The following is a 16,970-nucleotide window of genomic DNA, read 5'->3' on the forward strand; positions in this document are numbered from 1 at the left end:
TTATTATGAAAATATATAGCTTTAATTTGCAGACATATAAACACTTTTGGTACATTACAGACATATGATGCCAGCAATCAAAGTAATCAGTTTTAAGCATAACACTAATTTATCTTGTTCACACAGAGAAATTTGATGTAATCATCATACAAAAGATAGTTCTCAGCTCTTAAAATGAAGTGAAAGTGATACACCACTGTTAAACCTGCTGCTTTGTTGCAGAGGATACAGCAAACAATAAATTATCAAGAAAATATGCCACCAGTTATACAAGTCAGATTTTGGATCTAATCCAAAATCAAAGCTGATGAAAAGGAGCCAGGAATGGTTGTCAAAAGTCAGAAACAAGATCTTTCACAGGAAATACCAATCCAGAAAGAAGCAACAGTCAGAACAAACTAAGTCCTATAATTCCTTAGAATATGAAGTGATTTTTGTTTTCATCTGGCTGATCAGATTCAGAAGTATCACATGAAAAAATCTATTACACAACCAAACTGATGGAGTACTACTGACAGATTGCTCGAAGTACAAAAATATCACTGCTTCTGTGACAACTAAAGATTTAGCCATTCCCTTGCTTCCTTGCATCTGGCATGTTTGCGAGGATGAGCGTGGGGTTCTGTCATTATTTGCTGTAGGAAATATTAAATATTATTTTCCACAAAAAATGACCAGCAGATTGCTGGAGCAAATGATAAATGTAGGTGAAATCTGGAGCAAATGAAAGATGATACATCACAGCAGTTCAGATTCTCATTACAATAGCTTGCATTCTTGCTCAACAGGAATTGCACTTCTTGTTAATGCCTTTTCTATCCTACTGTATAAGCTTTACTTGTGAGGTAATAAACATTCTGTTTTTTCATTTTTCTTTTTTATTATTACTAGTGCATTTTAATGTCTTTATTTTTTTAATTATACATACATTGGGACAGACATTTTTTTGTGTGTGTGGTTAAATGTCTGTATGCCAATGTGCATTTATATTAAAATCAATATATTTAAAATATATTCTGTGTTTATCTTATGGACAGTACCTCGAACAGCTCCCTGCTCAGGAGCATCTGATGCCCTCTTGTGGTTAAAAATACTTCTAAAACTTGTGTTTAAATAATCATCTTACCTTCCCCTTTTTATGATCACTGATCTTATTGATTTATGAAAGCTGCAAATGATCTCCATGTTTTTATAGACAGGGTGCTATCTGTTAGTACTAAGGTTTCATAAAAAAACTGTACACTGAATTTCAATTTAAAAAACTGTAAACAGATATTTACAATTATAATATTATTAAGTTATAAATTAGCAGTCCAGTCCTTCATTGTAACCTCTGTCAATACAAGCCATGGCTAGTTGTTTCAGAGCTGTCCAAGGTTTTTCAGGTGTTGGATTTATCCACAAAGAAACATTAAATGTTAGAAATCTCCATTGGTTTCTTCTCCAACATGTGTAGACTAATTCTTCCATTTAATGGGATTTGTACTTCCAAGTTTTCATCTGCTCTGTGATGGTTTTTGCCTTTTCTTAGGCAGATGTAAATGCCCATCCCTGTTACTAAAGCAATTGAACCCAAGCTTATTATTGACAGAGCTACCAAGGTAGGCATGCAGGATGCTGACTCCACTTTCTTATGTGTAGGCTCTATGGATATTTGCGGTTGCTTTTCTTCTATGCTGATATCAGGCTCCTTTCTTAACAAACTTTCAATGTAGCTCTCATTGCTAACGGTGTCATTGACAAAAAGGTTCACCATGACAGTGGAATGGAGAGGTTCTGGATAGCCGTGATCACTAACTTTTACAAGAAGTCGATACAGGCCATAGTCATTTTGCATCAGTGATTCTTCCAAGGTGATATTACCAGTTTTAGGGTCAATCCTAAATGACTCCGGTCGAGGGCCTCTTCTTCCTATGATACTGTAAGCTATGACTGCATTCATGCCAGTGTCCTTATCAACAGCATAGACCTCAGTGATGGGAGAGCCGGGAAGAGTAGAAGGAAGGACCAACAAATAGGACATATTAGATTGAGGAAACAAGACCAAAGGGGGGTTGTCATTTATGTCCAGAAGAAGTATAGTTATTTTTGCAGTAGAGGAGAGGGCTGGATCACCGCCATCAACTGCTTCAATCCACAGAACATAGGAGCTTTGCTGCTCCCTGTCCAGGGAGACTTTAGCTCTCAAAACTCCTTTTCCAGTATCTATGACAAAAATATCACTTCCATTCAGAACTGAAAGGGCAACCCATCCATTTTGCCCTGCATCAGCATCTGTGACACTTATAACTCCAATTTCACCAAAACCTGGAAAGTTTTCTGGCACAAAAAAACTGAAATCCTTATTGATAAATCTTGGACTATTATCATTTTTATCCAATACAGTGATGGTGACAGTTGCTATTGATTCTCTTGGAGGAAACCCAGAATCTACTGCTTTGACAGTGTATCTGTATTTCTCTTTTTCTTCTCTGTCCAGTTGGGTTGAAACTGTAAGAACTCCTGTGGTTTTATCTAAAGAAAAATAGGAAGGGGCATCAGGCCCTAAAAAATAGGACACTTGCCCTCTTTCTCCACTGTCAGCATCTGTGGCATGCAGTTTGGTCAAGAAAGCATTGGGAACATTGTTCTCTTCAATGGATAATTCTATCAGCTGTTGAGAGAAAACTGGTGAGTTGTCATTGTCATCCAAAACCTGTACTTTGATTATTTTGTTGACATGAAATCCTTCTGAGTTCCACGCAACTACAGAGATTTCATACAGCTGCTGTGTCTCATAGTCCAAAGGCTTTGTGGTCTCTAACAGGTATTCATTATTGTATGGTTTGTATGGTTGAAGTCTGAAAGGTCCATCACCATCCAAATGGCAATTGACTTTGTATTTTTCATCAGGGTCTTTGATGGTAAAAAATGCTATCGGTGTGTTGATAGGCTCCAGTTCCTTTAAGTACACCACGCCTTCTGCTTCATTAGCTATGAAACGAGGGACAATTTCAGGTGGTCTCATCATGACTTTGATGATGGTCACTAGCACTGTGATCACAGCAGGGATACAACCAGGACCGTTCCCCAATATGATCAGCCTGTGGAGCCTTGGAGCATCCCCATCAACTTTATTGGAGAGTGAGATAGTCCCTGTGCTTTCGTCTAGATGGAACAAGTCTCTGGATGGCTGGGGGACCTTCTGGCTGTAGGAGTAGGTTATCTGGGCATTGGAACCAAGGTCCATATCTACTGCATGGACAGTGGTCACATGTGTCCCTAGACTGGAATTCCCATAAAGAGTGACATTGAGCTGCGAGTCACTGAACTGGGGACAATTGTCATTGATGTCGCTGATACCAATAGTGAGGGTGGCACTACCCACAAGAGGAGGAACTCCCCCATCCTCAGCAATGATGACTGTGACATACTCTTCCCGTGTTTCCCTGTCCAGAGCCCCCATGACAATCAGGTAGGGAGTCCTCTCCCCGCTCTCATTCTCCTCCACATCCAGGGTGAAGACACCATAGTTATCTCGCAGGCGGTAGGTCTGGACACCATTGGTGCCCACATCAGGGTCAAGGGCAGGGTGCTCAATAGCTAGGCGGGTGTTCACAGGTGCATTCTCGGGCACTGAAAGGTGGATGTGGGGAACAGGGAAGCGGGGTGCATTGTCATTGACATCCCGGATAGCAATTTTTACCTTCACCAGCCGGAAGTACTCCTGTGGCAGCACCAGCACATCCAGCAGCAGCAGGCATGACTCGGATGAAGGTGAGGAGGAGGAGACAACAGCTGCTCCCTCAAAGACGGTGGCCCCGCTGCTCTCCACACACAGAGCTTCCCGGTCAATCTCCATGGCTGAGGTATGCAGCTCTCCAGAACGGTTGTCCAGATGCACATACTGTCCCCCCAAGCCATGGGAGGCCAGGGTGAAGGAGAGTGGGGGCTGGGAGGCCGCAGAGCGCTGCCCACCAGCTGTTGGCAGCCGTAGGTCACGGGCCAGGCTGCCGATGAGCACACCAGCAGGTAGCCCCTCGTTGAGGCTGTAGAAGAGCTCGGTGGCACGGCTGTAACTAGCAAAGCAGTTGAAAGGTCCAACGAAGAGCAGGAAGAGGAGCAAGTGCTAAGGACAGAAAGGCACAGGGGTGTGGGGAGGGGCTGGTGTTAGAGAAGGAAGGGAGGCAGGAGGCAGGCCCCCCCACTGCCTACTGCCTCCTCCACTGCCACTTCAAGCAGGGAGTAAGGAATTTGCAACACGAAGTCATCCTCCCTCTCCCCCCATCTTCTCTCCTCAGTACAGCAGATACTTCCAGGGCATCACCGTCTGCACCTCCAGGCAACACCGGCTGCATTCCCCACAGCAAATACACACTGCTAGGGATGGTCCAGGGGCACCCTGCCTCCCTCTCACACCCGAAGCACTTGTGCTGGACATGCCATCTCACCTCTTCTTCACTCTTCACCTCAAGCTCGCCCCCCTTCACGCCAGCAGCACCCAGCCTCCTACATACAAGCACACTTCAAGCAAGGCATCCCCCTACACACCCCCAAACGTTTGCTTGCCCCCTCTTCTTTCCACAGCAGCAATGTGAAACACATCTCTCCTCTTCCCCCCATCTCTCCACCGTCCTAAAAAAACCTGTTCCTCTCGCATGCCCACTGGCCCTGTGGTGCAGCGGGGACGCGGCCCGCACCGCGCAGCCAGCGCAGGTCCCAGCGGAGCCCCGCACCGCCACCGCAGTTCACGTGGGTCCCTGCCCCCTGCGGCCGCCGATCCGGCTGCCCCAGACCTGCCACCACGGAACCCCGGCCGTCCCCACGCCGCCGCGCAGCCCCGCGGCGGTCCCCCTCTGGCTGCCGGCTTAAAACCCGAGTTGAACAGATGAGCCGCGGAGAGGTTGCGCGAAGGAAGTTGTCCGCGTTAGCAAGCGCGTCCCCAGCCCGCTGCGTACGGAAACGGGCTCTCCGAAAGTAGCTTCTGGCATCGTTTTCACAAGGGAAGGGCTGGAGGGTGGCTTCTCCCCTTTTAACCATCCATTTCCCTTATCCGCGGCTCTCTGGTAAAACCCGCGTCGGTAGCAGCAACAAAATAAAAAAATAATAATAAAAAAAAAAACTTTTCACGGCTGTTCTGATCTGTGGAGATCGCAGCCAAGAGAAGAAAAAACAACAAACATATATATACGCATATGTATATATATGTGTTTTGCGTTGCCTGTTTTTTTTTGCCGATTTTGCTGCTGCGTGCGAAGTCGCGCTCGGGGGGCCGGACGCGGCACTTCCCCTCCCGCCGCCCCAGCCCTCACCTGCAGGCTGCCGCGGGCGGTGCTGCTGCCGCGACTGCCCGGGGGCCCCATGCCCGGCCGCCGCTGCCGCCGCTGGCTGCACCCGAGCAGCCCGCCCGCTCCTCCGCCCGCCCGGCGCCTCTCCTCCCCGCGGCTGCCCATTCCCCCGCCGCCGACGCCTCCGCGCTGGGTCGTTGCGCACCGCCCACGACACTCCCCCTCCGCTCGGGAGGCACCGCCGCCGCCGCGGGGAGGGGAGGAAAGGAAAGGGGGGGCACAGTCGATAGTCACGGGTACGGCGAGAGGGCGGCGGAGGGAGCGCACGGGGAGGATGTTGCAGCGCCGGGGGCAGGCGGACGGGCAGGCGGGCACGGTGACGCGCTGCTAAGCGCAGTGGCGCGTCCGCGTCGGATCGGGGTGTATGTGTGTTTGTGTGTGCGCGGGAAACACTTGGACCCGGGAAAGAAGAATACTCCCAGTTAGAAACTATAAGGAAGAAAAAATTCCTTTCTTCTGTGGAAAGACGTTGTGTTGCGAAGAAAGAATTAAAAGCTGCCTGGGTTTAAGGAGCGTTGCCGAGCCCTGTTGAGAAGTAAGCGACTTGTGTTTCATGAAATGAAAGTAATGTTTTGAGGAGTTTGCAAGTGTTTAGTTGGTGGAAGGTGCGCGTCCTGCCAAATTAGAGCAGCAACTGCAATTTCCTGCTGGCAAGCAAGCTGAAGGTCCCCTGCAGCAGAAAGTTGTGTGCTCTCATTTTATAGTCCTCAGTCACTGTTGGCTACACTATAAGACTGCCATAGAACTAGACATGAAATTAGCAGCGCTCAGGAATGTTTAGCTAGTTCAAGTCTAATTGCACACCCATAACATCTTGGACTATCAAAAGGATAGCTAACCTGCCCTGTGTTCCTTATAATGTCTTTCTGCAAGATCTCAAATGGAATTTGAGATGTCTGTCTTTAGCCTTAAAGTGTTCAGTGGTCTGGATCCAGGTTATTGCTGCGAGTTCTTGGACTCTGGTAGGCAGTTGCATTTGTCAAGCACAGTGGAGCTACCTTTCACAAAAGTAAGGTTTGCACAGGAGATTGAACTTTCTAAATCACATGGTCTGAAGACCACCTTGAATGTCTTCACGCTTCATGGCAAGCAGAGTGTGCAGGCATTTGATCTCAGCTTAGGTACTATAAACATATAGGACAGCAAAAATTTTGCCTTCAGTCAAAAAAAAACACTCTTCCCTTTTCCTTCTACAGTTCCTTGAGGCAGACTTCGTGTCCAATCCAAAATGGAGTAATAAAAAACCCAATAATTAGAATCCCAATCCAAAATCAGCCTTATGCTCAAATTTGTTGTAATACTGAATCCTTCAGAAGAAAAAGGAAAAAAAAAAAAAGTGAAAAATGCACAACATATTGTTCTCCTGGGATGTTCTTGGATGTTGTGAGGATGAAGGCAGTGGCACAAGCTGAATTGAATAGGACAGAACAGAACATAATAGAAACAAAAACTTCCAAGACTGACTTCCTCCAGGGCTGTAAACAAACCATATTAATTCCTTTGTCTCATATCCTCCATCTTCGAAATATAAATAGTGTTATACTGTTCAAATTAGAGCTTTACTCCATTCTTGCTAAAGTCACTGTCAATAGCATCAGGCTCTGTTTTATTCAGTGGATCTCTTTGAAACATGCTATGTTTTTAATATCCATTTCATCCCAAAAATGACGTTACTACAATAATCATATGTGAATTAAAGAGCAGAGTATTAGGGCACTAGCAAAAGGCCCAGTTGTATTTATTATTCACTGAACTCTAGGGTTTTGAAACCACTCAGTATGTACTGCCTTTATAAATTGTTTATGTCTCTACCATTCAATTCTGGCACAAATAGAACAGGCAATACAGTATATACAGTTCAGAGCAAACATGTATAATTTAAGAGAGAAATCAAACTACCCAAGCCCTTTACTAAATTCTCATCCATGGGCACTGTTCTGCAGATTGCTCAGTGTGAAAGGTGTCCATACACTCAATCCTGTTTAAGTTAGCTTAGCTGGACATGACAGATGCTTTTAGTTGACTCACATCTGCTCTAATTTATTCATTTCAACAGAGAAATACTGACTCATTTGGATTTCAGTCAGATTTTGTCACTGATTTATGTCGTTTGAATTTCATAGACTGATTATAATCTTATTTTTAGTGAATCAGTAGTCTTCTTGCAAATGAATCTGAAGTCCCTATAAAATTCTATTTTCAACTTTTTTTTCCCCTCATGTCCCAGTTTATCTCCTTTTCCTCTTATGCTCTTGAAATTACTGACCTATTACTATACCATTCTTCTTAACCACTGCAGCCACTGCATTTCCCTGAAGCCTCTGATATGGTAGGCGATGGTTCTACTATTATGCTATTCAGGTTTTCATTACACGTGATGAATTTTATTTGATTAAACCACTGCACTAACAGCAGAACTGAAAGTTTTCTGGAGCACCTGGTGCCTCTATAATACTTAATTTTGTTAGACATCAGCAACATCTAATAAGTCTTAAAGGCTTCTTAAAGACTAATGTGTCAAATAAATCTCCTGTTTAAGACGGAATACTCCAGCTGTGTATGTGATATAGATTGAGGGCTGGTAGAGAAGGAGCAGTGCACATTCATTCCTGGATTTTTTTTTTTTTTTTTTCAGTGGGGAGAACCGTTTCTTAAGTCCCAGGAAAATATTAACTCATTCCATTGTATTTCTTTATTCAGTTATGCTTTTTGGGGATAAGATGCTAGCAGTTTATAAACCCAGTCCCACTTGACCACATTGAGCTAAATATATCTTTTTAGCTTGTATTTTACTATGTCAAATCTTATTATTGCTGAATATATCCATGTTCTACAATTATGTTACTCTGCATACAGTGGTACTGCATCCAAGATTCTGGTTGCAATTAGTGAATAAGAAGGAACAAGTAGAAGCATTTCAGTGGGATTCTTCATCACTTCAGGTAAGTTACAAAGCATGAGACTGAGATCAAGTGACTAGCCAGCTAAGAAGTGTTATAGTTATTTATAAATACATTAGAAGTACATTATCACAATGGTAAAATAGAGTATATATTTGACTTTATTAAAGTGGCGTGGTTGGTAACCCTGACCAAGTTTTACAAGAGATGGGGATACAGGTACATGTTGTCCCCCCAACCCAGCAAAAAGCTGTCCGTGCTATAGCCTGTGCTCCTGGAGAGAAAGTTTGTCGCGTGAGATTCCCTGTCAGTGAGATTCCCTATCAGTGAGATTCTACTTATTCAGCTGACAAACTTCTAATACTTTAGTAAGTGTGACTCTTTGAGTGAGGTACTTTTCAGTAGGGAAGCAATCAAACTGAGTGAAAGCACTGGAGTTAGTTTTGTTTCCTAGTCACAGTGAAACTGAGAAAGGCACAAGACCAACAGACTGCAGCTTCTCTGAAGAGTTTAAACTGCAAGAGATACAGAGCAAGTAAAGGAGATTCTTTTAACTATTAGCAATATAAGCTTTTTATTGCTTTGCTGCCCACTAAGGAAAATGCTTTATGTCCTGAACTTGTGTGCAGGGTAGTGGATTACAGTGTGAAAGGCTCCATGAATATTAGATAGTGACCTTGCCTGCAGAAATGCCGAGCATCTGGTGCTCGCGTTTGTGCTGAAAGCTGTGATCATTCCACGTCACTGTAGATCAGACCTAGCATGATCATCCTGTTCTCAGCACTGAGCAGGAGAGAGGTCTTGGCACTGCTTTCCCTTGTGACACTGAAAGACAGTAAAAATATCTGGGTTCAGCTTGAATAAAGCAGCAGTGGAGCTGGAAAATGGATGACTTTGGGGTTTATATTACTAAAATCTCCAGTCATGCTTTCAAAGGGCTGGTTCTTCCAAGTTCTTGCAAGGTGAACCTGCAAGGTTCTGCTCAGCAGGCTTTCATGAACAAAACCCTGGTGCCATCATGACAGCCACTCAAGAAAGTAGCTAACATGTGGAAGTGGTTTCTAAACTTAAGAAGAAATACTCCGTGAGACAAAGCCATGTTTGATAGGAAGGCTGACAAGGGTGGATGAGATTTTCCTGTCTAGTTAGCTTAACATCTTTTGGGGACTACTGTGTTGAAGTATCACAAATCTGAGCTGTTAAACACTGGCAGAGAAAAGAAACTTGGAAAAAAGCCTCCTGCAGTGTCTGATCCAACTGCATCGGACCAACTTCTTCCTTAAGTCTTCTGTGGTTTCATAAAAAACCAAGTTCTTATGATGTTTTACATATGTCGCTGTACATTTTGCGCATGTCTCTTTTTGTCTGCAAAAATGTAAAAAATATTTCAGCAGTGAGAAAGATTGCCTTCGATATATTTCTAGTCTGATGGCAACTTCATTTTCAAAAGAAAAAAATATTTAAAGTTTATTAACTAAGCATAATTTTCTAAAAGTAAATAGAAAGGAAGGATTTAACTCAGATTATATTCCAGCACATCTTTTTTACCAGTGTTTTTTACATTGTATTACACAGTGTATTAACATTCGCTCTCACTGACTTCTTGTGTAAGACTTAAATATATAATGTTACAACTTTTGTTTCATACAAGCCAAAGCACAGAATGAGGTACAATACTAATATGATACCGCTAAAAATAATTAATATTAAGTCTTTTCATTGCAGTCCTTATCACATTAGTTCAGGGACAGCATTTCAGCTTCTGCCAACTCACTTTCCTCATAATGCCTGCAAGTTATGAGAATGTCATGAATATGGAGATATTTTTAATTGATTTCTCATTGACATTAAGCCATGGCTTCTGAGCTGAAGTTACAACCTCTTGATGCCAGAAATTGGGTCTGTGAGGAGCACGCTGCTCCCAGCAATGGAGCAGATGTGTTGAAGGAGGCCTGTGATATGCCAGGTAGCCACCAGATGCAGAGTCATGTGTCTATTGGGCTCAGTGGGGGCTGCTGTGTGTCAGGTAGTTCCCCAAAGCCAACCAGCCACAGCCTGCAATCCCACTTCATTTTCTGAGGTGAAAATGGTTAGAGAGTGGATATATGGTGGTAAATATGGACTGCTTTTCCTATGACTAATACAGATCCAATAGTATTCCAGCTTGACTTCTCTTAGTTCCTCTGGAACAGATAGTTTTATATATCTTACCTTGTCAGTTGAACCGCCTGACTTTGCTCTGAAATACATATAATATGTTGTAGTTTCACCTGAAGTCTTTGGCCATGCAGGACCTATATTTGCTTCCTTGACAACAAATTATTTTGAATCTTCCAGGGACCAAATTCTGTCATATTCCCTCATTCTATGTTCAGGTAAGTTGTTAGTTCTAATTCCCTAATACTAACTTATTCCTTGCTCACCAAAATTCTTAAAGAACCCAGTAAGTTTTTTACTGAACATGGGATAATTACTGCATGATCTGGGATTTGGGCTAAACTGCTTCTGTTACTTGGACAAGTGAATTGACCAACTCTAAGGCAGATATAATACATCTTTATGGTTTTGCTGAAAGGAAGATAATGAAACCAAACAACTTAATGTGTAGTCAACTGTTTACATAATAGGAAAACATATTGTCTCTATGCTTTAGAAATTTTGCAGCTGATAGTGGTTTCATTGTTCATATTGTTGCTCTGTTCACTCAGCTCCCTGCTGAGATAAGAGACAGTAGTGTTTTCTCTGCAGAGGCCCTGGGTTCACTTGGCAGAGCTGAACAAATAGTGAGAGCCAAACCTACCCTGAGGTTCATCCAAATACAGATTTTCTTGAGTTTGTGAAAGCATTTGGTCACATCAAAATCATATTTCAACTTTCATATGTAGTAGAAAGAGAGGATTACTCATTAGAAAGAATGGGATTTGCTTGCTGTAACTCTTGTATCTGAAAACTAGGCATCCAGTCTAGGCTTTTTTTTTTTTTTCTCCCTGTGATATAGACATTTCCAAGGTATGTAACTGAAGATGATAGATGTCTAAAACAAGTGAAATAAATTGCTCTCTTCATAGGTCTGTTTCTCTCACAACTAGAAATGTGGGCTAGAGTGAATTGCTTTTTTATCTGTTTAAAGGTAGATTATAGAGACAGTGCTGAATGTGTAGCCACAAGTTACACTGCAGATGTGCCTTTAAACCATACTCTTAGAACAATTAGCAATGTACTTTGAGGCTAATGTTGAATCCGAAGAGCCTAAATATTGCAAGCTAGCAGCACATTTCCTACAAATTACCAATCAATAAATATTTACAGAAGTTACTTCACAATCATTTTAGAAAATAATTACATCGGCTAGGACAAAAAAATAGTGATCTATCCCTAACATAGTTTCAGAAAGTTATTCATTCTTATTATTCGTTCAAATTCAGAAAGTTTCAGAATTCATGATATTCATGAGGCACCGCTTTGTCTTCATACATACACAATTTAACTCAGGTAAGTGAAGAAATTAACTTAACTTGCACAAAGATGATGTTTGAATTTTTTATCCGCAATAAGATAGCACTTTCATTTGACAAATTTGAGATGTTTTTTTAAGCAGCATTGAAAAGTCAAGTTTAGAGTTAGGCTTCTTCTCTCTTCTCAGTGCTTCACATCTCTGGGGCTCCATATAATTAATAATCATTTAATTCAAGGAATCAGAAACTCGGCAAGCAGTTTAATAAAAGACAAAAGGTATTTCCTACAGCATAGAAGAAAATTATCTAGTGCTTCTTCATATAGTGAATTTCTTCAGGGAAATTTTTTTTTTTTTTGGTTAAAAAATTGAAGTACATAATTCATGGAAAAATGAGCAGCTGCTACACAAGGGTAAACCCTTTTTCTCCTTATTCAGGTTGATGTGCCATTGTCAACGAAACAGCAATTAATGTAAATGTCTATGTAAAACTTTATTTTAGTAAAGTACCATCTAATGTGGCAGTGTTAACAGCATAACCAAGATGTTATCCCTGTACCTTAGGGATATAAAAAGCTTGATTTCAATTGTCTAGCCAATAAGCAAGAGCACAGAACTGCTAGCTGGGATAGCTTTTACGTGGTAGGTTGCCCTTCTTGTACATATCTTTAAAAGCTGATATATGCATAAATAATACCTCTATGTATAGAATTTCTATTGTAAGTAAATTGACTGAGAAGGTCTTGCAACACAGCAAAAAGTAATAATCCAAGGAACCCTAAAATAATGAAAACTGAATACATTCTGATTTGAATTGTGTACATCAGGCTACAAAGACAGGAAAAAATCTATTTTTTTTCCTGTACATTATTTGAGGTAACTATCCACATATGGTCATTGACATTAAAATACTTTTGTTGAATGAGTCTTTCATTTGATAATAAGTAATCTTGATTAAATTTTAAAAACATTCAGCAATGGGAAGATAACACAGGAGAAAAGATACTTACTAAGTGAACTATGGAAAAGCAACTTTTTTTTTTTTCTATTGAATATTAACTCAGATCTCATTCTAATCAGCCTGAAATCTTAAGGATTGCCTCTGTTCTTACTGAAAGAAAGTAGAAAGATAAACTCCTGAAAGAAATAGTTGATAGTCTGCTAACTACAAATCTTATTGACACTGAAACCATATTTTGGATGTATAAAGATCCTCAAACAGAAATATGTGCCATATATATGTCTGCGATATGTTACTAATTATTAGTAAGAAACTTCTATCTTTAGACCTGGTTTGCCATTCTTGACCTTCTGAAAAGAGCAACATCCATCTTTCACCTTTCATCTTTACACAACCCTGTACTAGTTTTTGTAGATATAAACACAGTCATTTCCACATATCATAGCATACTTTAATCGATTTTTTCCAAGACATAAAATTATCTTTGATTTTCTGCACAATCATCTATTGATTTGTATTTAGTTATTTGACATTACATTAATTACCTTCTAGTTTTATGACTGTAGTTTTATTGTCACTAAAAGCATAACCAGATTAAAATCAGGACTGTCTGATATAGACTGATATTTTTATGTGTGTGTCTTGGAAAACTGAACAATAAAAAAATTGGAAATGTGCTACTGATTGTTGCTAGTTCCAGTCAAGGTCAGCTGTTAGTATGGGTCAATGGAAACAATAATAGTTATTGCAGGTCACTGAACTTTGTAACATCAGTGGTTTTGCACTTTTCAGAGGTTATTTTTACAATTTATAAAAGGTGTTCATGAATTTTTTTCTTTGGTAATTTGTATCCATAGCTAGTTTCAAGGTTGAGGTAATTTTGAAAAGAAAGCTAAACATAATGTAATTTGTTTTTTTTTTTCAGACAGGGAGAAGTGTACAGCAACAAGAGCTCCTGCCAACCTAGAATGAATGCTTGTTCACCCTTTACAGTACCTGAAAAGAAGTTCATGCTACAGAGTAGAATTCAAAACAGCTTGTTGGTTGATCGGGGAGCCATTTAAAATTATCATGGTCTCTGTGAAGTGCCTAAAGCTCACTCAAGAGAAACACCACACAGTTTTACCTACCAAATATTTTACATCTGACCTGGTTTGCTAAAAGCTACTGACTGTCATGACTATTCACTGGACAACACTGAAGGCTCAAAAGAGCCCTTGACTCAACAAAGAGACCTCAACTTTCCATGAAGGATCAAGGAAGAGGAAAGATCTTTTTTTATTAGGACTCAGCTAATGGCAGATAAGCTGCCACTCTGTTTTGTAAAATGGGCTGATGTAAGAGGCTTTGCCAAGGAAGGTATTTTCAGGAGTTCATTCTGCACCATCTGTTCAAACTGAGAGAATGCGTTTCCTTGTAGGAAGCTAACAAGGATGCCTGAGGAGTGCTTACCACTTATAAAGGTCTTAAATGTTATTTTTTTTAGTTAGATTTTGCTGCTTCCACACTATATGGCTGAATTTAGGTGATTCTCTTCTCAATGCAGTAGTCAGGTTGGATTCCATTCTGAGTTTCTAACTTTCTACTGGCAATGTATATTCCCCACATGTGGTCAGAGCAGACACCTGGTCATTACATTTCTTGATCAAGGTGTGAGTCCCTCACATGACTATGTATTTTATCTCAGAGCTGGGTCTTACTGGGTTCCCAGGAGGACCAGCGAGTGACCTTAGCATTGCACTCCCTGAACACACACACACACACACACACACACACACACACACACACACAGCTTAGCTGTTGGCACAGCGTCTTGGCTCTGCTTTGGACTATTGGAACTAAAAACATAAATCTGATGTTGCTGGGACTAATTAATAAAAAGTATAAATGCATACTCCTTGGTGGTGCATGGTGGAGGACAAGATGTGGATTGCTCCCTGGTCCTTCTATATTTATCAGTACAGATGGAGGCTCTCAGTTCACTTCCTCTTAAGAAGACTGTGGGGATGTGAAAGGTGGAATGGCTCCAAGCTGACTCAAGGCAGCGTATGTGGTATTCCACGGACTACTGTATAAAGAGATGGAAATTTCATATATTGGAAAACAGTCAGTGAAACTTCTCTCATTAGGAGTAAGAAGAGGCCAATTAACTTCACTTGCTACACACAAGTAAAAAGGCTGCCATCTTTGCAAATGTGTCATGCTGTTTTATGAAGTAGTCTGGCTTGAGAACAGCCTCAGAAGAATTCCTGAGAAAGAATGGGTTTTAGCATCAGGTGAGCCAAAAATTTTGCTACAGTGTTTAAATACCTTATCTGAAAATAGCCAACTAAGCATCTTGCTGTAGTATTGAGTTGGTCGAAGCTCACTAGATTCAACAGTATGTTATCCATAAAAAGACTTGTCAGTATCAAATAAAATATAACTGGCATAGGAGTCAAACAGAGAGAAAGAGAAGCACTACACATCTTTCTATTACTGATATCTAACCTTTGGTTCTCCTACTTATTAAAAAAACAAAATTACAAATCCAAACCCTGCAAAACCTCCAGCTTTCCCAAGCTGTTATCTTCCTTTCTGAAGAAATAGCACCTTCCCTTGGCCTCCTGCTGCTTCAGTTAATCTTTGGTGATTTAAATATAACTGCATTGTGTTTGCAAATATTATTTGTTCTAGAGAAAATTAAAGTAATTCCTTCCCAGGGATAATAGGAAAAACCCAAGAACAAAGCAACTTCAGAAAAACAAGATTATTTTTGATCACAGCATGTGATGGCAGAAGAGGTAGACACCAGAAATAGGCTGACTGAGGGATGTGCCATATTGTAACATGCATAATTCATTTTCCAGATAATGTAAAACCTCATATATAATTTTTCTTGAAAATAAGTATGAAGATAAGAACATACTTAGGTAATCCACTCATGCTGTACACCAGAAGGAGAAGAGAAATCTATTCCTCTTTGCAGGGAGGGAAAGGTCTTTGGTGGATAAACTTTTGCTAGCTACATACCCTATTAAATTAAACTGTTTTGAAAACTTTGAGTTATATGTAAGAAAGTATTGTGACTTTCAGAGGAAGATTGTGACTCCTCACAACACTGCTGTGTTTATTTCTATATATTCAGTATAAAAATGACCTTGGAGATTACCATTCAAAACCAGTTTAACCGCTTGCACTTTGCTCTGACAGCTTGGAGCACTCGATCTGTCCATCTAAAACATCTCTAAGTTAAAATGATCAGAAATGTGATAGTATTCAGTTTCATTTATGAATAAAGCAATAGAAACTTAAGGCTAGATTTATTTCCTGAGCACACCCTGCACGAATCCACTGATATCAAGTTATACCATAGGTGGTGTTTTGGTGGCATTTAATGATCATATCGAGATAAAGGTTATTTATATTAGTGTCACTTAGTGTCAGTTATTTTTGCTGTCAGGCATGGTTTTGCTATCTAGCCCTTTTTTGCTGTTTCAATTTAATTTCTTTTTGCTTCTCTCTTCCTTTTTTTTTTTTTTCCATTTCATGATATTGCTTTTTACTATATCAGCTCCTAAGGTGAATTTCTTTTTTTTTTTTTTTGCGTTAATATACTTTGATACTTCAGCTGTATGCTTAGGTATTTTTATTTTTACTTTTCTGAAGGTAGTCCCTCTTGAATTTCATGGGTTTTTTAGATTAGTTATAACAGATTTGACAGTTTTGTTCTTGTATTTTTATTCTTCAATTCTTGAAGTTTGTTTTGTCTAATTATTCTAATCTGTGTTCTTTTGCTGTCTTGAATAATTGTATTAATGAATCCTTCCTAAGAGTTACTACTTTTTCATGCCAGAGTCAGTTTAATTAAAGCAGTGGCAAAGCATACTAATATTTAAATTTTGGGGATAAGCAAAACATCTATGCTTTTAGTCTATTTTGATTTTATTTTTTTGTAAAACTGTATTTACCTATTAAATAGTTTTATCCCACTTGTTGTGTGAGCCACTTATTTATTTATTTATTTATTTATTTATCCATCCTCTGGCAGTTTCTTCTATCCATTCACAGCACTGACATGTCAGACTGGAGAGATCTACATGTAGACCTTTTGAAAATGATGCCTTCCTTGGCAGATGCTATTTACAAAGCTATGTTTAGTAGCGAATAATGTAATATATACTACTTTTAACTGGATTACTGCATAGGAAATGCCAGTTTGTATAAAACTTCTGTGACCATCTGAGCCATAGTGAGTCAGTTTGACAAAGACCCATGAATTAGAAAAAAATGTGAATGCCAGGTGTAGGTATGGAGAAAATGTTATTGTATTTATAAAATTGGTTTTG

General features: G+C 40.3%; 1 protein-coding gene across 1 annotated transcript; it reads right to left on the reverse strand.

The window, feature by feature from the left end:
- On the reverse strand, window positions 1-5,478 carry PCDH20 (protocadherin 20). Its single transcript, XM_065838180.2, has 2 exons — window positions 5,292-5,478; window positions 1-4,108 (listed from the first exon to the last, which is right to left on the reverse strand). The coding sequence occupies exons 1-2, from the start codon at window positions 5,430-5,432 to the stop codon at window positions 1,412-1,414; spliced, it is 2,838 nt and encodes a 945-aa protein (XP_065694252.1). The 5' UTR covers window positions 5,433-5,478; the 3' UTR covers window positions 1-1,411.
- Window positions 5,479-16,970: the final 11,492 nt, after the last annotated feature.

Source organism: Patagioenas fasciata, chromosome 1 (assembly GCF_037038585.1).
Source record: "Patagioenas fasciata isolate bPatFas1 chromosome 1, bPatFas1.hap1, whole genome shotgun sequence".
Taxonomy (NCBI): domain Eukaryota; kingdom Metazoa; phylum Chordata; class Aves; order Columbiformes; family Columbidae; genus Patagioenas; species Patagioenas fasciata.